The 23,238-nt window shown below is 38.3% G+C and overlaps 1 protein-coding gene across 1 annotated transcript in view; it reads left to right on the top strand.

The window, feature by feature from the left end:
* LOC124167687 (follicle-stimulating hormone receptor-like) overlaps nt 1-23,238 on the top strand; it is a 573,602-nt gene that overhangs the window by 536,117 nt on the left and 14,247 nt on the right. Inside the window, exon 16 of the mRNA XM_046545674.1 lies at nt 17,407-17,610. Coding sequence (XP_046401630.1) covers nt 17,407-17,610 — 204 coding nt within the window. The remainder of the gene's footprint in view (nt 1-17,406; nt 17,611-23,238) is intronic.

Here is a 23,238-nt window from a genome sequence, read left to right as displayed (position 1 = left end):
AATTGTCTGAACAGGCCTCTTGAACATTAAAGAGGCGAAAAAAATAAAACAGAAGGAATGCTGAACTTGGCCTTGGCTGGAAAGGGGGTATGAAAGCGTTGGAATAAGCATGCTAAACATGATGGAGAAGGAGTTGGTCACCGATGTTCCCGTATATTATCGATAATAATTGACGATAAGTGAGGATATTTTCATGTCCCTTATCAGCAAGGCTGAGGGCAGAATAAAACGGCAGGGTACAGACGTGAGGAAGTTTATTCCCGCGGTGAAAATATTATTGATAAATGATGGACATTGTGGTTGAGAAGATGTTATGAATAGTGCTGTAAACGTGCATTTAAATCACATTTTTTCTCTCCTAATCTAGCAGTTGCTAAAATAAGGTCCTTATCCTATAATAATAGTGAAAGAAACGGGCAGCTGTAGTGTTTCACAGGAATAATCGTCATTTCATATTTGTCATTTCTCCAGCTGCTCGCTCGCTCGGATTGCATGCCCGACACAAAGATAACCTGTAGAATTCGGTCTCGATACCTTAAGTAAATCTTTTATTATTTCCAAAATATCCCTCCTTGTATTGCGATTCTAAAGATCGCTTCCTTCTTATTAAAGATCAACTCATTATTACGTATTTCCTAGTTGAGAGTTTCCATCGCCTATCGTGACCAATTTTTGCTCATTTTTACTTTTAAGACCACACCAGGCGATGAAATAGATGATCACGAACGTATAAATATATTTGAAATAATGTTTTGTGAATTCACTTTGCGGTATGGTGACATTATAAATTCAAAACTAAACCATTTAGTATTCAATACAGTACTAATGAAAAAACTCAACCGGTTTCGATATTTTCAGGTATTTATCTAGAGGTTTACGATAACGCTAAAGACCTGAAAAGAAGGAAACCGGTTGGGTTTTTAATGCATACTGTGTGGAATACAACAAAGTTTGCAAATGAGCATTTTAATTAATAAAAATATATATTATGGACACAAAAATAAACTTGGATGAAATAAATAAATAAATAAATTGTACCAGATGATGGGTCTGTGAGCCGAAACTCATCGTACGCATTAAAATGTTGTGGAAAATTGCTACCAGCTTGTATTTAAATAAATGTGAAATCTTTTGTATGTTTATTCGCATGTTGTTGTTCGATAACTTTTACGTTTTATATGTCCTTTATTCCTGAAATAAGAATCTCCAAACCAACAAATCCTATTTTAATAAATGTTTCTCCGCTTTTGCATCAATTTTTCACCGTGGAACTAATTCACGGGTAATATTTTCTTGCCGTATTAACTGGAGTGCAGAAAGTTTCACAAAGTGGCTAGTAGTAGTGGTAGTATCATTCGATATTCGAGCATATCTCCTCTCACAATTTCATCAAAATCTGTGGTGGTGGAGTGAATACCTCCACAACCCTATCGAACTGATAGCCTATTCGTTTAGTTTTGCGAATATATATATTTATAGGGTCCGGGACCCCCCTGAAAATTCCCTTCCTCTCCTGCTTGACTTTCGGACAGCAATCTTTGAAGTGCATGAGACAGTTTAAACACTTACTTACAGCTGCATGTTGTAAAACTGTTTTCAGTTGGAAGGAGGAAAGCCAAGCAGAGGGAAGGGTCGTGGAAGACGCAGCTCACCAGGCGAGAAAAAAATCCCCTATAGGAGCCAATTCTCTCAGCTCGATGTAAACATCGTCTTCCCTTCCTTCGAGGAGACTGCGGGAGAGTTAAGGAAGAGGGGAGGGCGGGAAGGAAAGGGGAGAAGCTGGGAACCTTGAAACCTGACTCTCTCGCCCCTAGCTCGCCACTCCAGGGGCCATCTATCGGCTATTTGAGAATTAAAACAGTCGGTACGATTTCCTCCTATGCCGTGAGCCCTCTAGAATATACTTATTCTATGGTACTACTCTTTCCAAACTTGAAGTTGACACGTAAATGAATATTAATATATTGCGCAATGATGAAGTCATTTATTCAAAAGAGAAGCAGCCACATATATATATTCTGATGATATTTTATGACAGCAAAAAACGGATACCCTCAAATTCTGTAATTTTTCTATGCAATAATAGTGGTAGAACTAAACGGCGTAGAAGCTGCCTTCTGCTACTGCCTTGTGACGTCACGGCCAATATTCAACATGGACACCCGTTTTAGCGGCCTTTGAATTTTTCCATATTTCGTACGGTCATCTCGCATCCAGTATTCACTATTAGGATTTAAACTGTGGTTTTACGACATTATGTTATTCTGAACTCTAATTTAAAAAATGTATTTGGTGCATTTGAAACAATAGTGTACTTCCCTATCGTGTGCTTCAGGCGAGTGGAAATGTTGATGTTTGCAATCAATTTAGATTTTATTTTAATTATTCTCCTATGTTAGTTTTCCACATTTTTTTCTTCCGCAATTTTTCGTGGATGTATGTACGACGTGGATGACGTGGATATGACGTGGATGTAACGTTCCTTCGGAGTTAACAAAGTTTATTGGGGTTTTTTAAGATTTAAAGGGATCCAATAGCAAATAATAATAATGAATAAGCAAAAGAATTTGTAAACTCGTAAGCACATAGGATCCAATCTCATTGAAAAGGAAAACTTGAAAAGGAAGATAGAAAACTTAGCTAAACATAATTGCTCCACAGAAAGACAGAAAAATTGTTGTTGACTTTGAATTGATGGGTTTCATATTCTGAAATTTTACATTTGATACCTCTAACCTTGTGCGTCTTGAATTAAAGAATGTGCGTCTTGGGGTGCTAATATGTGTTTTGGAGACGTTTACGTAGTGTTTGTTTCCGGTTTAGGTGTTTGTGTTGTAACATATTTCATGATCGTTTTAATGAATAGGGGGACATAGGATTCCCTTCTTTTTAACAGCAAAATATTCATTAATGATTTCGTGAATCGGATTAGGCTTTACCCAGACTCATATTTGCGGGTACGGTGATAAGTGCCTTTACTGCCTGCCTAATTCTGCAGTATTCCTGCAGTTGATAGTGAGATTTATCTCCTCAAATCAATTCTACAATCACACATTGGGCTTTTAAAATCAAATAACTAAGTACATTCTGCAAGTGGTACTACAGTTAATGAATAATTTAACTCTTCCACATCTTCTATAATTATATATTTTCTTGTCTCTGCGTATAGCTCAATGACTATGTAGATTGTATTCTACAAGTTATTCAATGTAGGTTAAACTTGAAAAAAAACTCATGGGTATACAGAGTATCACAATGGCGTGGATGAGGCTTTTTCATTCAATACTATGAATATGATAGTTAATAAAAAGTTTTCCTCCGACTTTTATATACTTATTCTAATTAAGTACTCCATTGTCCTTCGGCATTCCTCATTCCGTTTTTTTGTATCGACTTGCCAAGATCATATACTTACACGCACGTTGTACCTATCCCGAAAGGGAATATATAAATGACCGGATGACAACTAATTAAGAGCACTTAAGCTGTTTATGAATATTAAATCCATGATTTGATGTGACTTACTCAGTTAATACTACTTGATCAAGACCCAGGAGTGTGACAACACTTCATAGTTAGCATTTCCTTAGACATGTAGGCCTAGGTAAGTCTGCGTTTCTGATATAATTTTTGCAAATAGAGTTTGAAAGCAAGAAATTACATAAATATTCGTGAAAGACCGCGGAAACATTCCACTGGGCACAATGATACCCTAGTGGAAGAAATTCAGCCGATTCAATTGTAAATTCCAGTTGAATTCAATTGAATATGCTAATTTTCAATTCAATTTCCATGTATAGATATTCAATTGAATTCTTAAATATTCAGTTGTATTCCCAAATATTCAATTGGAACCTCAAAATTACCGTTATCCCGTTATTCATATGTTTACGTGCACATGGTTGACTGAAATGTGGTCGATTGTGGTTAAGTTTTTGCTTTTGGAGAAAAAAGTTATAAATATCGGTATTAATTAACATGTGCTTAATCTCCGCAGCGTAGAGTTAGATCATTACTGTATCTCTTCAGTGATATAGTGAAAGCCTTGATGTGATTGTTGTGCTTTAATGTGTTCATTTAGTAATTTATCGTTCGCCTTCAGTTTTTTGAGCGATTATACTTATATTTGTATTTAACATGTAAGCGTATTTATTTAACTTAATTGTGCTTGCTTACGCGTGCATTACGCGCGTTACGTCGCGGACAAGAAACTACAAGCATTGTCGGAATAGTGTGTATCATGCAGGTTTGTTTGTTTGTGTGAAGTGAAGTCCCCGTGTTCTTGTATAAACATGAATGACATGTTTCTGTTGTGAAACGCACGTTTTATGTTGGCTTAATGCATAGCCAGAATTACACTTATCAGTATTTTAAAAAGTCATTCTTGATTAAAGACGTGTGAGATATTTGTTGGTGAAGTTGCTATCGCTAATCACGTCAGATCTTTTGCTTTTCGATAATTATTCAACGTTGTTGGAACTGGTGAAATTTGGGTTATGTTAATAGTGGCGTTAATATGACAATTTAAAATTGCTAGAAATTATAAAAAATGTGGCTCTCGTGGTATGGTTGTTGTTCTGATAATCATAGAAAAACTCTACAGCTTTCCTATAACTATTCAAAATTCTTAGAAAAGATGGAAGATGAGGGAAAGCCCAATTAAAGTTTTTATTACACTGCTTCAAAAAATATTGCAACTTTAATATCTGTTTACATATTTTATTTACTCGCTGCGCTCCGCGCGCTCGTTAAGGGGCTCTGCCCCTTAAAAGCCCCGGGTCCGGCTTCGCCGTCTACATTTGTGGTTTTTCGAAGAATTTTAGTTCGAATAATCTCACCCAAATAAACTAGGGGCCGGCTTAGCCGGCCAGGGGGTAGGGAAGCGCCCCACTCATTACCACAAGTTAACTATAATTAAATGTTTAAAATACCCTTCCCCACTACAAAAGATTCTTCCGCTATGGCTGTAATTTATTATAATATCGAGGTTTGCAAGCAGATGGCGCTGAAATGCAACACCTTCAATTTCATTAATACTCATGTTTGAGGACGTCTTCAAGCTACATGTAACGCTATAAAATGTTAGGTTCATATGAAATTGTTAACTAGTAACCACTTTCGCTGTGAATAAGTTTATTTTTGCCTTATATTAGTTCATACGTACGGAAGTTAGGTATAAAAATACGCAGGGAACTTGTCCTCCAGGTTAGGTGGCGCCTCTACCGACCTCCATGGGAAACGACTTCATTAATTGACCATGCCTGGGCGAACAGTTTCCAGGCCTTCTGTTTTTCTAAGAGCGCTCTTAGCATTGGCGTGACATCACCCCTCACGATTAGCACGTCGAGCGGCGCTTGTCCTTTCGTGTCATCGCCATATTTCACACCGTGCACAGTCTTTCGTTATCTTATTGTTCGTATAGGGACAGTGAAGGTAACAGGAAAAGAGTGCTTTTATAAGCATCTTCCTCAAAGCCCACTTATTCTCCGTTTAACAAAAGAGGGAATTTTGAAACTGAAAAATATTAGGGAGACCCTACTCGAGCAAGGGATTATTCTATGAAATCACCGCGGATAGGCCAGGGACGCTATCGCCCTCTTGTGCACGTAAAGTATGAAAAATTCTTCAAGGAAAAATCGTATGCTTTGACCTGGATTCGAACACGGATCTCCCGTATTTTATCCTGGTGTTTTACCAAAAAACTTTCAAGGCATCTTCTTCCTCTGTAGGTCTAAATGCAACAGAAGTCATCAGAGGACGACGCCTTAGCAGGTTAATTTAGCATGAAAACATTTCTATTGACGCTTAAATAGGTACCTACTTACGTTGTGCTAACAAAACTGCTGCTATAATGTTCTTAATGAACACAAAAAAATTAAATATGAGGTCGGTGGATTGTTTTTACGTTATCAGCAAATGAATGCTGAAATTATCTTCAAAGTAAATCACATTAGTTACATGGAAATTCCACTACGGTGAATGGAAATAAAGTATTTAAGGTTCCCGGATACCTAGACCAAAAATTACGCTGCAGACGTCTGGGCAGATTCGTCTGAGGCCTCTGTTATTTTATGCACATAACATTTGAATGCTTATTTTTGAAGAAGAAACATCGATATTTAAAAATATCGTCGTAATTTTTCATTTCTCGTTTTTCACACTGCAATATTGACCACGGAAAAACACTAAATTCGGCAAAATTGGCTGCCTTCTACGGCGTGTATGATGACGGAACCCAAACGGTTTTACGCACATTTTAAACGATAAGCTTTATCTTCATGTTAATCCATACCATTTTAATATATTCCTCATAGTAGCGACACTAAGGGGCCTATTACGTAACTTTGACTCGGAGCTAGAGCTATCTGTAACTCCGCCCGGATTTGTTTTGATTTGTAGCTCCAACCCTATTACGTACCGGCTGGAGTTACGAGAAGTCTCCGAAAGAATGCGGAGCTACAGTGGCTATGAAAAATTCGGAAAACAAATCTTTAGAAATGAGTCAACCAAAAGAAGCTTAGGTATCCGATAATCAATTTTTCTGAGCAGACGGGTTTAACGTGAATTTCGGAATGGAGTCCCAAACTTGTATTTCGTAAGTTAACGTAAAATAATTGATATAAACTACATTGCTGAAATGTTTGTACTTATGTTTATATTAATGGGGGGTCCAAAACCACGGGGAAAATTTTTTGAAAAACAGGGTACTAACTAAGTAATGGGTTTTGAACTAATTTTAACACTTTTCACAATCGAAAAAACTCATTTGTTAAAGAAATATTTTGTAAATTCATCGCCGAAAAGCCGACCTGGCCAGACCGCCTCTGCCTAAAACGAAAAATTTCTAAAAAGGGAATGTAAATTTAGTGTAGAGAAATCCAAAGAAGACTTAATAAAATAAACGTAAAAATAATGTTAACCCCTCAAGCGCATTGGGCATTTGATTAAATCCTATCCCAGCCGGATTACGGTAGGTTTCGATGGAGTGCTTGAGAAGAATTCTGGGATCCTCGGTCTCCATCAGCCAATTCCCTCTTCAATTCAAAATAAGGCCCACTCCCTTTCATTCTATCTATAAATCCTATTTTTTTCCTTTCTATCGCGCCGACTCCATGGGGCCTGAGGGAGCCCGAGCCCCCTCAAAAATTCGTCATGGGCGTGAGGAAAAAATGTGTCAGGCTTGTCGATTTTCCCTGGAGTGTTCAGATATCAAGATTCGAGTTATCAGGGTTCTAATGTTGATCATATGACTCTTCTCTAATGCTTAAAAATCTTTAAATTCACTACTTATAAAGTTTCCCGGAGCAAGATCCCCGTTTTGGGCCCCCCCAATATTTTTTGTAAGTCGGCATCCCTGATTCTACCCTCTAACATTGTTTTAACATCCCCTCCCCGCTAGGTACTCGCCCCATCCATAACTTCTGTCTCCTCCGTATCTACAATCTGCCTCTCCGCACCCACCATGTCCAGCACTTCATCGTTCTTCCTACTCTCCGTCCAATTTACTTTCTCCATTTTTCGCCAGATCCACATCTCGAATGCCTCCAGTCTTTTCTCGTCCTCCTTCCTAAATTTCCATAATATTTATTATGCGCTACTCTATGATAATTTTTCAAGCAATTTTAATAAATATTTATTGTTTTGTGTATCTCATTCTCTAAAGCTAAAGTAACTAACCCATGTTGACGTCTCAAAAGCAGAATGGGTAGCAGTTTTCAAGATAGTATAGCTGAAGAAAGAAGTTGATTTTTAGGACTAAATTCGTCAACTCGCTGATTTGAAACGGAATATCATCGAAACATTTAAAAAATCTGAAGGCATAAAATCACTATGATATTATTTTGGAAAGAAATAAACATTTCTTTAAAAGGCAGAGTAATTAGTAACTTGGCCGCAAATCAAGGGATCTGGGTTCAAATCCCGGTTAGGGAAAATGATTTTTCCTCTCAGGAATTTCGCACAAATCTGTAAATAGATTTTTTCAATAGGTTTCTGGTCCCTTTTAGAATGGAATGTGTGAATGAATGCCGATCAGATGATCCAGTTTGGACTTTTTGGTTAAATGGACTTATGGCTAGCAAAATAAGTCAAAGGAAAGCCAATTGTAGTTATTTTTTTAATAGTAACATCTTCAACACAATTTAGTGACAGTATGCTAAATATCCTCACAAACTTCGGAAGATATATCATACAGGAAGAGGTATATAGTTATTTCAACTATCATCCGTCTTTCTGCCGAGGTAATGTGCTCTGCGCAATTCGAAATGGGCCATCATTTTCCCCTAGGAAGCAAACTATAAGAAGGATTGCAAGTGCCGCTGAGCGATACTTTACACACATGTGAGTATTATCCAAGATATTTTTGTCGTAGCACTAAAATTTTCCAATTTAGAAAAAAATTCATTTTTTGCAGGGTAAATTTTCCAAGGTTATTAAAGCAGGAAACAAGGCTAAGTAGTCAGCCATTAACACTCCCTAACATGGCTCAGAAGTCACGCTCGTGCATTAAAAAATAGACTTTTCGGCAAAAATTATTTTTTATAGTTAGATAATTTATCTAGAAGTTATTGTTGAATTAAATTTAAAATGCTATACTTAAGGAAAAGTAATATTTACTTTATCTCAACAGAAGGACATAGTTTTAGGGATAAAGCTATTTAAAATACCAATGCAAAACATACATCTGTATTTCGAGACTTTCTAGAGTCTCGTGGAAGTGGTATCGTCTCGTCTCGTCAAAAAGTGGTCTCGTCTCGAGTCTCGTCTCGTCAAAAAGTGGTCTCGTCTCGAAAGCGATACGAGACTCGAGACGAGACGAGAAAGTCTCGAGGCAACACTAATGGTAAATATTCTTGGTACCCTAATTTTGCTTTTTAAAATTTAAGCATACTGCATAAAAATAATATGTATCGAATTAGCCAGTCACGAGCCTACCTTCTTAATAATTCAGCAGATACCTTCACGAAATAATTCAGCAGGTACCTTTCTCGCCTCTAAATGCCGTTTTCACGGGGTACATCATTGCGCAGGTAAGCACTGTATTAGTTTCTCAATCTTGCGTGCATTAATTATTGCGCAGACGAATGCGTCACCGCTTTACACGGTACTCGCATTCAAGCATTAATTCACGAAGTTTCGTTGTCTGTTGAGTGCGTGAGTAGCCTGTCACATGTTAGAACAAAGAACAAGCGAAATTCAGTGCGCAACGCAGTTGACATACTGGTCTGTTTCGTGCGAATGCACTGACGCAAAGGCGATTATCCTGAAACTCGAGCGTAAAATAATAATAATAATTAATAAGGTAAACCCGTGAAAAGGGTGGAAAATGGAGACGAAGATCCCACGCATGGTTAGAATCGCTTTTTCCACTACCTAGAATTTATACTTTTACTCGACGCGCACTCATTGGAATAAGACGGAAATAATAAACGAAAATTAAAATTTTTTTCACGTCTATCAAATTCATGGAATCCTATGGTTTATGCGTCGCAAACCTACCTTGTTCAGGACCTTATGTAACACGTAGACGAAAATGCGCGAAAATCGATGTTCTAATGATGTTTCCTTGCAATTCCCTGATTTATCTACCAATGGAATATCGCGAAACATTATTCAAGACGCCATGATCGGAAAATATTTCATATAGGTACTTTAACATTTATTCTCACACAACTTGCCATTTCCACATCTGATACTTATTTTGAAGTAGAAATTAGGGGCAATTTTGCTAAGTTCACGAGATTATTATGAATTCTTATATCCGTGTCCTGATTAATATTCATTATTACCATTGCGACATCCAGCAGAAAAAAGTTGATGAAATTGCGAGAACACGAGCTCGGAATTAGAGCAGGGGCTATTCTTCCCATTCGAATGTGTTGAAGCAATTAACCGCTCTATTTATTTATTATTATTTATGGACGCAAGTTTGATTGCGCCTTCGTACGTGCGTCAGAATTCGCAATGACGCGCGCGCCCCGTGTAAAACGGCCTTTAGATGCTTTGAGCCTCCGCCTCCCCACTTCCTATAGACCCCTCAAATGCCATACTTCCCCCATCTTGCTTCATTCAATATTTATCTGTTCGTCAATCAATAAAATATTGTGACAGTTTTATCAAAGTAGGCAATGTTTTGATATTTTGTATTATTAGATAATATTGACTTATGTATTATTAGATAATATTCAATTAAATTATGAAATAAATGGCAGCACCATACTCTTTTGACCTCATAAACCATTCCACTCTCCTGTGATCAATGGGAGCATTTTATTACCATTACTGCGTTTTCTATGATTTGTCGCTAAATGTCTCCGTGACCTAGTATTTTCGTTCTGTTGTCATTAATTTACTTGATTTTGGTTTCTGGAAGTGGAAAGGGTGTCAAGCTCCGGAGCTCATCAGTAAAAATGAATGACATCAGCCTTAAAATCTTCTTCTTCTCACTCATCAAATTCAAGGAAATACCTTTTTGAGATAAAAATACATCCAATCTTGGAACAAATTATCAAGGGTAAGGAATTCGTGTCGCCACATTTGAGGCACATAGATTTTGCGCTTTGAGAATCTACTGTGAGGGGGATCGCCGTGAAAAATGCTTCCACGAGGCTTCAATGCTCGTATATTGGAAGCTTGGAGATTCGAAAACATTTCTTCCTCGTCGTTAAAAGACGACACTAGGAAATTTTCCCCCCTATGCCTTCACCGTCGCACAGTGGGCGGAAATCGGAAAAAGCCGGACATAATTACAAAATGGCTTTTTTTGAATTATAAACTTGAAAATGTGCAGGTATACTAAAAAATGATTGAAATTTATTGATATGTACTTCATTTGACATAGATCTTACCCGTTACTGAGATACAGAGGCTCAAACGTGAGCAAATTTCCATAAAAACGCCCGTCTTCAATTTTCTCTGAAAATCTTCCAAAGTAAGTGAATGGTGAAGTTATAGGTGGATTCTTGACGAATAAAAAACCACATAATCTGTTAGCATGGTGTTTTTTCTTTAATTTTCCGTAATCTTAAAGAATACAGCCCATAAATTCTTACCGTGCAGTAACAAAATGGCGGATACTGTTTTTCGACGAAGTTTTACATTTAGGTAGAGTTTCAAATAGGTTTTCGGCAAGGTCGCGCAGAGTAACTTATATGAGAGCATTTTTTGAAGATTTCTTGAGGTCTTCATGCAGTTTTCTTTGAAATAAGTTTGCGTCGCCGGAAATTACATTGATTTTTCGATCGCGCGGCAGGGTTCTTCTCCGCGCGTCGGAAGTTGGATTAGCCGCGCCGCGGTAAGGCTATTGAAGCTGTATGGGTTTTAACACTCAACATTCACCGTTTTTATGTTTTGCTTCAAGACACCGATTCTCAAATGGTCTATGGTGAAGACAGTGGAGGTTTTTCATGCGATGTACTTGCACGTATCATCGAAGTTCATTTCGTTATCTTTGGATACGATCGAAGACCATGCTTCTATTAAAAGCGTTCAAACCTCGACAAAGTGAGTTGTTTTCCTGGGACTCATACAAAAAGACCTACCAGAAAGACACCAGCTGAAACCCTTATACCTTCTTCAATCACCGATCCCTGACCCTCAGGATTCTAATTTCGAAAACGGGGGTTTTATGACACCCTGGAGCGGAGCCTTTGGCCGTCTTAACGGAGGTATTTCTATGGGAACTTCTACCTTTTTTAAAATGTGCATCATACCCTCAGTTCTACTTTGACATACAGATTACCATGTCTTTACACGTTTACCATACGTTCCTCCCCGTGTACGTATTAGGGCATTGGATAACCATAGGTTCGACAAGTTTATTATTTCTAAATTTTACATAGGCTCCATCCGCCATTCCATAGAAAATGCCACCTCACATTATTACATGACTTGATATCTACAAAATAATATTGGAATTGGTAAAAAAAATCATTCACTCGGTAAAAAATATTTGCTCCATTATTTATCGCGGAGGCTGAATTTAAGACGAGGCCCTGATGCTCCGAAATTTCTCAATGACTTCCTGACAAAACGCATCCTATGGCCATACCGTAAGATATGGGTAGAGAATTCTCGAAATAATGAATGATTTTTGTGACGATACAAAAGTTGGCTCGCTGACTCTATAACATTTCCAGAATTTGTTATGCATCACTTTCCCGATACTTCAACGACAGCCGGTTGAGCATTGTATTTTTGTAAAAATCTATTGCTCTCAAATTGATTGACTAAATAAAATTCCCCCTGTAGCTTCATGCTACAAAATTCATATTATATTCGCCAGGCATTCCAGGGCGGCCAAAAAAATGTCGTACCTAATGTGTTAGATCACGCAGAAGAAAATTCAAACTTAAAATTAAAAACTACTGCTACTACTGCTGAGCTTGCTCTCGCGGCATCTGTGAGTTTGAGAGAGAGGGGAGACACTGCAGCAGCTCACCTAGTTGCAGAAATAACAACTACGACCCCTACTGGGGTAAGAGAGTTCTTTCAAAGTGGAGGACGAGTGAAAAGGTCCACCCTGAGATGACAGTGGAAGAGGCACTGTCATTGATGATTGCCTCTGATTTGACCAAGCGTCAACATCGGTCTTTTCGTAGGACAGCTCTGAGCCATGGACACGAATTGTATCCCAGTTATGATAGAATAGCGATAGCAAAAAAAGGCAGCTTATAACGAAGGAATTAAAATAACTGAGACCATGTGCGAAGTAAACCTTCAAGCACCACTGACCCACACCATATTGGGAACAATAGCCTGCTTAGCCACCACTTCCTCCTCTCAAGAATTAAAATGTGTGTTGAACTACAGATTAATCTCTAAGTACGGTTTTGATGGAAGTTCGGGCCACTCTCAATATAAGCAAATGTGGCAACAAGTGGATGCTTCAGATAAATTCCTAGTCATGAGTTCCCATGTATCTCTTAGTTTGATTAAAAAGCAGCAGGTAACAAAGGCGCTACAGGTAACGACTGAAGTTTCCACTTTCTCTTGGTTAATTACATTTATCTCTAAACTTTTGATAAAGAATTTAAATTGCATCGGAGGCACTTCTCACATATAGGCTCTACAATTTTAGATGACACTATCTGGAAAAGTCCACTGCCGACGTCGACACGATTTTGTCATCCCATCCGCTTTAGGTGAAAAAAAGAGACAAAAGAAGTTACAAAATCAGAAAGACATTACCTACATCGAAAGGCAGGTGGATGGCCTTAATGATTTCAACTCTGGACTTTACACGATCAAGTACTGTTTACTACTGACCATGATCAACGGAAAAGTAATGCTTACATTGCTTACCTTATTTTCCTAATTTTTTCTTAATCTTAAAACCCATACAATTTATTATCCTACAGGGAAGTATAGTCATTTCGAAATTAAGAAAAACGATAGTTTTTAGTTTGCAACACACTGAAGGACAGCTGAATCATGGGGTTCTAAATCTGCGGTGCAATAGCGTCGGGTATGAATAACTTAGGGGATGTAAAAATATCGTTCACCTGATATCGATAAATATTCTGTTGGTTTGTGTACGCTGCACTGCCACATATGATTTTCTGAACGCATATTGGATATGTCGTATCGATTGGAATTTAAACAGTGGCATTTGATAATTTAAATTTTAATTTATTTTAGTTAGGAAAGGAATGCTAAGAAAATTTTCAGCAAAAATTGATAATATAAATTAAAATAACTATTTTGAAAAAGATGTTCGGGGATTTGTTCAAAAACTTACTTACAGGCAAGTGGAAGTTTGAAATTTCTACGCTCCACAAGCAAATTAAAATCACTTTCACAAATTCTGCGCACTCAAGAGAACTTAACTTTCCTTCACCACAGTCAAAGTAGAAATGAGGGTATGATACACGTTTTAAAAAATCTAGAAGTTCCCGTGGAATTGTCTACCTAAACTACCCTGTCTTCATCGTATCTGCTTCAACAACTTTCTAGTGCTTACTGTAGGTGCAGAACATGAGATTGTCACGCGATCCATAATTTTCGTCCATAAAATTTTGATTGTTTAGTTGCCATCAGTAATCTATGTTCATGATTAGTAATGTTAATTCACTGAACACTGCATTATTAGCCATCTTCTTGAACATTATTATCGTCATATCAAGAGTAAAACATTAGATTTAATGACGCTTTTTGCAGTTCGTTATTTGTTCAATTTGCCGACTTGGGTGGCGGCGGGGTAAAATGCTCGCCTGTCAAAGAAGTGTCGGGTTCGAGTCCCGCATGGGTAAGTTTCCTTTATCAAGCGCAACGTTGTCGCAGAATAATTTATTCACGCCATTTATGTCAATATTGATCCGTCGGTACGTATGAATAAAGTATGAATTTTATAACGTAAAGCTAAATGTGGAATAGTATTTATTCAATAAATTTGAAATAAATAGATTTTTACAAAAATACCAACTCCCGTAGAAGTATTGAGAAAGTAATGCAAAGCATATTCCGGAAATGTTATGGATTCAGCGAGCCAATTTTTGAAGCGACACAAAAATCGTTCATTTTTTCGTTCCCATGGAAATACCTCCGTTAAGACGGCCAAAGGCTCCGCTCCAGGGTGTCATAAAACGACCGTTTTCGAAATTAGAATCCTGAGGGTCAGGGATCGGTGATTGAAGAAGGTATAAGGGTTTCAGCTGGTGTCTTTCTGGTAGGTCTTTTTGTATGAGTCCCAGGAAAACAACTCACTTTGTCGAGGTTTGAACGCTTTTAATAGAAGCATGGTCTTCGATCGTATCCAAAGATAACGAAATGAACTTCGATGATACGTGCAAGTACATCGCATGAAAAACCTCCACTGTCTTCACCATAGACCATTTGAGAATCGGTGTCTTGAAGCAAAACATAAAAACGGTGAATGTTGAGTGTTAAAACCCATACAGCTTCAATAGCCTTACCGCGGCGCGGCTAATCCAACTTCCGACGCGCGGAGAAGAACCCTGCCGCGCGATCGAAAAATCAATGTAATTTCCGGCGACGCAAACTTATTTCAAAGAAAACTGCATGAAGACCTCAAGAAATCTTCAAAAAATGCTCTCATATAAGTTACTCTGCGCGACCTTGCCGAAAACCTATTTGAAACTCTACCTAAATGTAAAACTTCGTCGAAAAACAGTATCCGCCATTTTGTTACTGCACGGTAAGAATTTATGGGCTGTATTCTTTAAGATTACGGAAAATTAAAGAAAAAACACCATGCTAACAGATTATGTGGTTTTTTATTCGTCAAGAATCCACCTATAACTTCACCATTCACTTACTTTGGAAGATTTTCAGAGAAAATTGAAGATGGGCGTTTTTATGGAAATTTGCTCACGTTTGAGCCTCTGTATCTCAGTAACGGGTAAGATCTATGTCAAATGAAGTACATATCAATAAATTTCAATCATTTTTTAGTATACCTGCACATTTTCAAGTTTATAATTCAAAAAAAGCCATTTTGTAATTATGTCCGGCTTTTTCCGATTTCCGCCCACTGTGGCGTCGTTTCATTTTCGTATTGTTCAAACATTTACCTGGAAGCTTTCTATTTGTTATTTTCAATCGATTTATATCCCGTCTCTGGTTGTCGTTAGTAACCATACTTACCTTCTAATCTCTATTTAGCAATTTGCTATTTTCTGTCAGTCTGCCGTGATTCTACTGTTTTCAACTTTTTATAGTGGTCTCATCAGTAAAAATGAATGACATCAGCCTTAAAATCTTCTTCTTCTCATCAAATTCAAGGAAATACCTTTTTGAGATAAAAACACATCCAATCTTGGAAAAAATTATCAAGGGTAAGGAATTCGTGCAGTCACCCTCATCGTTTTAACCTGTAAGCAGTGAAGTTGCAAGATACATGTTACTCCAAGTGCGCTTTAAATTACGATGCAAATTATCAAAATCTTATCGTAATTGTGATTCATTTACAGCTGAAGATAGGCCATGCATTCACAAGGATCTATTTCACACGAATATTTCATGATAATAGCAGGGGCGTACCCAGCGAGGGGGGAGGAGGGGGTGGGCATCTGCCCCTCCCCAAAAACAAAATTCGCAAAATCAGTATTGAATTGAAACGAAACTATTCAAAAAATTTCTTTAAAACCACGGGAAATGATATTTATTAGTATAAGATATGGAACTAAAGCAAAACTAGTTTTTCAAGGAAATAATCTCATAAAGTAATAAAGCGCCGTTATAATTTTCTTAAAATGTTAGTTTCATTCACCTTTCCATGCTAAAATGTCACAACTTGGCTTGCCCCCTCCCAAAGACTATGGCTTGCCCCCTCCCTCCTAGACCATGGCTTGTCCCCCCTGGTTATGATCCTAGGTACGCCCTTGGACAGTATAGCATATTGTATCTGCTGTAACAATTAAAAGAATCAAATTAGGCTACTGCTTCAATGGCAGTAGAAGCCATTTGGAATGCGCTGGATCACATTAGTGAATAATGCAAAACGGTGGAAAAATCATGTAGAAATCAGCAAACATTTTAAATTGGCATATTATCTATTTGTTCTGGTCAGAAGAAACCGCATTTAACGGGCCGACATTGTTGAACCAGCTGAAGTTAGAGAACGTCATTATCACATGGGCAATTCATTCTACCAAAGTTCAGCGGACGAATGACTCACACAGTGTCACATTTTGATATAAATTTCTCAACTGGTTCAACTGATGCAGGCGTGATTTAATGGAAATTTGAATTAAAGATTGGTGCACTTTTCCACAGTCATTTAATGCGTACGACGCGTTTCGGCTCACAGAGCCATCGTCTGGTACAAGAACTTCCTGGTGTTGTTCCAGATAATGCTCAGTGTCGCGTATAAATAATATAAATATAAATTACAATATAAATTTCTGTATTGGCGTTCATTCGCCTTAAATTAGTAACCTCAAGAAGGTTTAGAAATAACAAATTTTGTATCTTAAATTTTCACATTTTTTCGGAAAAAAGGTTCCATGAATCATTGGCTGCATAATTCCCCATATCTCTCCATCTATTTCTTTTTTGTTCAAATTAAAGCTAATAATTGGCATAAAAATTTTATATCACTGAAATGACGCAAATATTGAGCGTAGATGTAATGCAATGCGGAAAATCTAACTTAATATCTATACTCATTGTTTCATTATGAAGCAGTTCCATTAAGTTAACGTGGGACCTGGGAATGCCGTCAAAATTATTTCATTTATTCTTATTTTTAAATTTCATATTTAAAATAATCAATTTACTCCAACATTGCACCATGGTCTCGGCCAACTCACTCTGTTGCACTCGGAGGACAATACCGCGAAATTGGCGTGTGTACCATTTACTTGTGAAGTCATTTATGAAATGTAGACGGCAGCACTAGGTGCATGCTTTCACCTCTTCCATTTGTTTCCCAACGGGCGAGAGCAGCATCTGCCTGCCCATGGACACTTCCAGCGCCGCTGACGTGGTCTACGTGAGCGCCCTCCTCATCGCCAATTGCCTGGCCTTCGCCCTCATCTGCGCCTGCTACGCCCGCATCTACTTCTCGTTGGACAAAGACACGAGGCGGGGAGCACCCCAGCCGCCCCCGTCTCCACGCGCCGCTGCGGATGCTGGACACCGCGGAAGCAGGTGAATCTTAGTTATTAATATAAGCAATACTTATTAGTTTACTTTCACGCACCGTCACTTCAAAAAAATGTACCCGTTTCAAGTACCGATTAAAATTTTTAAAAGCAAATGTATCTAGAAGTGTAGTTACGGATGCATAATGGATTGTTTTTTAATTTCACGTGAGCCTTATGCACCACAATCGGCTGAGTTATGTTTAATGGCAATTCAACAAATTGAGTTGTCCTTAAAGTGGGAGGGGAGAGTCAAAACCCTATAAATCGTCTTTTGTCATACTTGAAGTATGATTACATTTCCAGATTCTCAGTACCTTATTCCTTTTCGTCTAGGTGATTGTGATTTACCGGAAAAACTTTTTTCCCCAATGGGAACGCACACATTAATTGTCACCAGCCCAGTGGAAGAAGCGAGCCGCCTCAAAACTCAAGGGTTGGTTAGCGAGTGGATAGTCACATTATTTAACCTGGTTTTTAGGAATAGAATTTGAAATTTAATATGGCTTATTTATTATATTTTGGTACAATATTTGTTATGCAATCTAGTTTTGTTTTTCTTATATTATTCATTTGTTTTAAGGGGGCAAATCGCTCCCTCTTGGCTGGTCATATTGCCTAAGGAAAAAAATGCCCCTAGACCGGAATAGAAGTAAGGTTCTTTGGCTTTCCGGGCTACTGCGCTGACAGCCGCGTTACGTACTCGTTCACTCGGCGCGGGCTTTTTTTTAAGTACGTGGCCCGGTAGATTGCCTTCGTGCGCAGAGGACGGGAAAGTCGAAGGCCCTCGGTTCGATTCCCTATCGAGGGGAATTTTGTGTTACGGCAATTAATGTGAACTTCCCCGCCGTTCACGGCTTCAACATGGCAGGCTTGAAGTAAACCGCATGGTATCCTAATATTTAACAAGTTGTACGCCACGTTAAAGCACCAGCGAGTGATACGTCTTGGGTTGACTGCTTCAATTATCGAGAAAAAAATATTCAGAGGATATATTCTTTTTTGGAAACAGCATTACATGCCCGAAATGCGGGGGTGAGAAGGGAAAAAAACGCTAGTTGTCAAGGAGGGAAAAAGGGCTATAATTTTATTAGAGAGGGGTGAAGTACATAAAAAATGCACCTGGGCCAGTTCCAATTACTTTTTAAATATGTTATCAGCAATTAGTACTGAAACGACTGGACACAATTTGAAAGACACCGGAATTTATTTAGAAGAATACAACCGTTGAGTAAGTATACTCTTACTCTATGATACAACTTATGTAAGATTACAAACTTCTTCAATTGAATTCAGATAATCTTCCACAATGGTGGTGAAACGACCGGGCAGTGGTCACTCCTCCGTGGCCACCTCCTCACAACTCTCCGTACCGAGCAGCCCGATCCGGCCACTCGCGCATGCGCAGGCGCCGCTGCCACCCTCTCCACTTCAAATTACGTGCCGAAACAGCACATTACCAGTTACAATTTTAAAGAGTAGCTAGTTATAGTTACAAGAATAGTTACTGTTTCTTTTTTTTTTTGATTTTTTTAATGCAATGAGAGGCTGTTTATCGCTGTTGGTTGAGCTTTGATTAACTACAATTCAGCGCCTTACGTGGTATTTTACAGTGGGAGAAGGCAGTTGAAAATGGTATAAAGCGGCATATATGATAATTGGACAGTCCCAATGATTACATTTCAAGTTCCTGATTTCTCCTTACCGTTTGGTCTGTGACTGCAGCGTTCGTAATTATCGTAACTTGGCTAAGTCATGCATGGGAATACACTCTTTCACATGGAGCGGGCTTTCTGAACCACGAGACCGAAACTGGAGTGTACGTGCCGAGAAGTAACGACTACACTCTCATAGTGCCGAGTTGGTGCATTACAATTAATTTTTAATTTTTTTTAATGCAACGACTGCTGGTAGAAAGTAAAAGAAATGTAATCGTTACCGATGCCTCGGTTCCTCTCCAACTCTGAGTAAAACCCCTGACGTCATGACGAAATTAGCAATGCCTGAACGCACTTTCCTTAACTTTTTTCAGAAGTGAAATATTACTCTGCGTGTTTTATTTATTACAAGTTATTATTTACATTTTTTTTCATTTTTGCCTACGAATATTAGAAATTTTGAGGCACCAAAATTGATAAAAGCGCTATTTCATAATATGTATTTTGTTAACGAGTGCCGGAACGACACCATGCCACCACTGAATCAAAGGTGATTCGTTTATTTATTTCTTGGACTAGCTGACCCGGCGAACTTCGTACCGCCTAACAATCAATGAACTAACAGTTTACTTACACCATTTATAAATCAAGAGCGGCTGCATCGTTTTTAATCATGTTTAATTTATTATAATAAAATAAGGATACAAATTCAATAAAACTACGTAAATGAGAACCAAAATTGCTTGTCAGAAAGACATTTTCTTTATCGAATCAACTAGGGTGAATCGGAGCACGTTTACGCGGATTTTTTTCAACAAATTTTCTTACGTTTTAGCTTAAGAAATTTTGGGCATTGTGGTTTAATAAAGCAGTTCATGAAATAAAAATTATACGCATTCAGTTGTTGGCTATTTGCGTTATTAGCTGTAAAAAAATGTTTTTAGGTCCAAGTCTGTTGCATACACTTGGCCCATTCAGGGGGCAGGTTGACACGACCCCAGACCGACGCTTGACTGATGCTCAAAATCGTGCAAGAAAAGCCCCTATGAAGCAGCATTCGCATTAAATGACTTAAGGCGCGCCAGTTTTAGTATCTCTGTTTGGAAAAAATGCACTGCGTAAACGTACTGCATGCGTAAACGTACTGCATGCGTAAACGTACTGCATGCGTAAACGCACCACGGTGAGCCCTACACATTCGGGTTTAATGTCTTGCGTCAAGCACCTTCTGAGAAACAACAGTTTTTGTTTTGTTATCAGGCGCAAGATGAAGCGGTTGAAGCTAAATAAATATAGCGAAGCAAAGCAGTGACGCAGCGAGGGGAGGTTTTGGGGGATAACCCCCCCCCCCCCCCCCCAAGAGCTTTAAGAATTTTTTTATGAAAGATTATGTTATTAATATTAGGGGGACGGATGACTAACAAACAAAACATATTTAACTATTCACACAGCCACAAAACCCACTATTTTGAACCATTTATCTTAAAAAATGTCTGGGGGAAGTGCCCCCACACTTCCCGCTTACCTTAGCGAGTTTTCTATACCCTACAGACCCGTGGTATTAGCTGCACCAAAAACCCCCTATCCTAGCTACGCACTTGAAGCGAAGGAAGAAATACAGAGGATGGTTTATCGACTCGTGAACATAGCACGCTAAATTGACCATGAGAAAATCATGGGTTTTCATTAGCACATGAGCACAAACAACCCAAAAACTGAAAAAATGACCATGTGATTTTTTAATTGTTATCACGAATGCAACACGAATTGTAAATTGAATACGTTTAAGCACAAAAGGGCATATGAGTTGAGATCATGGAATCTACGGAATGAGGACTTCCTAACCTTTGAATTTTCCTTTGAGTAAAGTTGCGTGAATCACATTCATCACCAATTTTTTTAATGACCAAACACGTTCCGTTGGATAGTTATGGTTGGTTTAGGCTTCGAAAGATCATGAACACAGAAACTACATTTTTCTGTAAATCGTGCCTTGGTAAGCCAGGTACGTCCAAGGACTTAAAATATTCAGATAGATAGTTGATCCATGCAGAGTACGAACTATTTGAATTTACCTCGTTTTAGTCATCCACATCTTCGTTCTTGCTCGCTAAATCAACCATCTTTGATTCTTTTGGTGATCAATCATATTCTGGAACTCTTTGTTGATGAGCTCACCTCCCGCTGAAACTAATTTGCAATCATTCCATGGAAATGAGTTAAAACTACTCGATTCCTCGACAGGAACACGGACATTACCGTTTGTCATCAATTGCTTGGAGATTTGTTTACAAACACGGTAGTGAAGTGTCAACTCGAGCTGGGCCACGGCTGGGCTTACAATCAGCTCGAATTAAATTTTTTAAATGTAATTTCAATTTAATTAATATTTTGAATATATTTAGTAATTAAAATGTTATATTACACACCTACATTTCTTAGATAACAGTGAGTGCTTGTAATTTAAAATGAACTTTATATAATAGCAATAAAGCTCAAATTGATTCTACGTTTTAGTTAGAAAACGTTTGTATGTGAAAAAGAAAAGGGCTGTTTTTAGGGTTTTCCCGGCAATTATTCGATTTTTTCTCGCCGTAAGAACCATCCTTGGACTTCAACGAACATTTTAAAAAAAGAATTGGCCAAATTGGTCCAGGCGTTGTTGAGTTATGCGCTTACCAACACATTTTGCGATTCATTTTTATATATAAGATGAGGCTTAAATGATTTTAACTCACTTACTGTCTTTTCGAGAATATCAAGAACTAGTGGAAAATAGTATCCGGGAGACTGGAAGCACACAGACTGTAAAGGAAGGGTGGGATAATGTTAAAACGGGAACGGAAATCGGCTGAGGAGTCAATTGGCTACGTTGACAGTAGAAGGATAAAGAAGCCGCGGATAACGGAGAACATGATAAGGGAAATGGAGGAGAGGGGTAAGTGGAATAACGCGGACACAGAACAAGGCAAAAGAATGTATAGACAAATTAATAATAGATTACGGCTTGAAACTAAGACGGCAAGGGAAGCTTGGTGGAAAAGATAGTGTGAGGAAATGGAAAAGTTCCAGAAGGATGGAGAAGTAGGCACGTTGTACGCCAAAGTTAAGTCGCTATCGGGCGTCAAAAGAGGACAAGCCACGTCTAAAATTAAGGCTTAAGGTGGGAGGATGCTAACCGAGCGAGAAGAGGTACATCTACATAATACCCTCCGAGCCACCTCTAGGGTGTTTGGCAGGGGGTGATCAATCACCAGCATGCAGCATGCAATTGGATTCCCACATGCACACCACACGGTCCAAAACGTCACGTATGCTAACAAATTATACTACCATATGCTGTAAGAAATAATTATAAAATTAAGAAACATGCATTAAGTTTTACATAGGTTAGTAGGCTACACTACAAGTCATGCAATCTATTTATGAGTTCTATCGCTGCCGTTATAATCTCTTATTGATCGTGGAAAAAATGACATTCTGAACCTGTCTGTTCTACAATCTATCTCTCTTATTTTATTTACATGATCTGATCTTCCGTAGTATGTTGGCGTCCGTAAGATATGGTTAACTTCGTCAGAAAAGACACTGCTTTTGAATTTATCTATAAGGTTTAGTCTATTTTTCAATCTACGGTCCGACAGAGATTCGCATCCGAGTTTATCTAAGAGGTCAGTTACACTAACAAGACTATCGTAACGACCTTTCACATACCTGGCAGCTCTTCTTTGCAGGCGTTCTATTCTGTTATTAAGCCTTTTTCATGAGGGTCCCAAACACTGGCAGCGTATAATAAATGGGGTCTAACGAGGGAAAAGTAGCTGATTTCTCTCACTCTGTTGTCGCACTTTCCTAATATTCTTTTAACAAAACCCATTTTACGATTAGCTTGACCGGTTATTTCTCGAATATGTTTATTCCACGATAGATCATTATTGAGTCTAACTCCTAGGTATTTCACGGATTCGACAGTCTCT

This window comes from Ischnura elegans, chromosome 11, assembly GCF_921293095.1.
Source record: "Ischnura elegans chromosome 11, ioIscEleg1.1, whole genome shotgun sequence".
NCBI lineage: Eukaryota > Metazoa > Arthropoda > Insecta > Odonata > Coenagrionidae > Ischnura > Ischnura elegans.
Note: the sequence above shows the minus strand (reverse complement) of the source record. Positions and strands in the feature narration are given on the sequence as shown.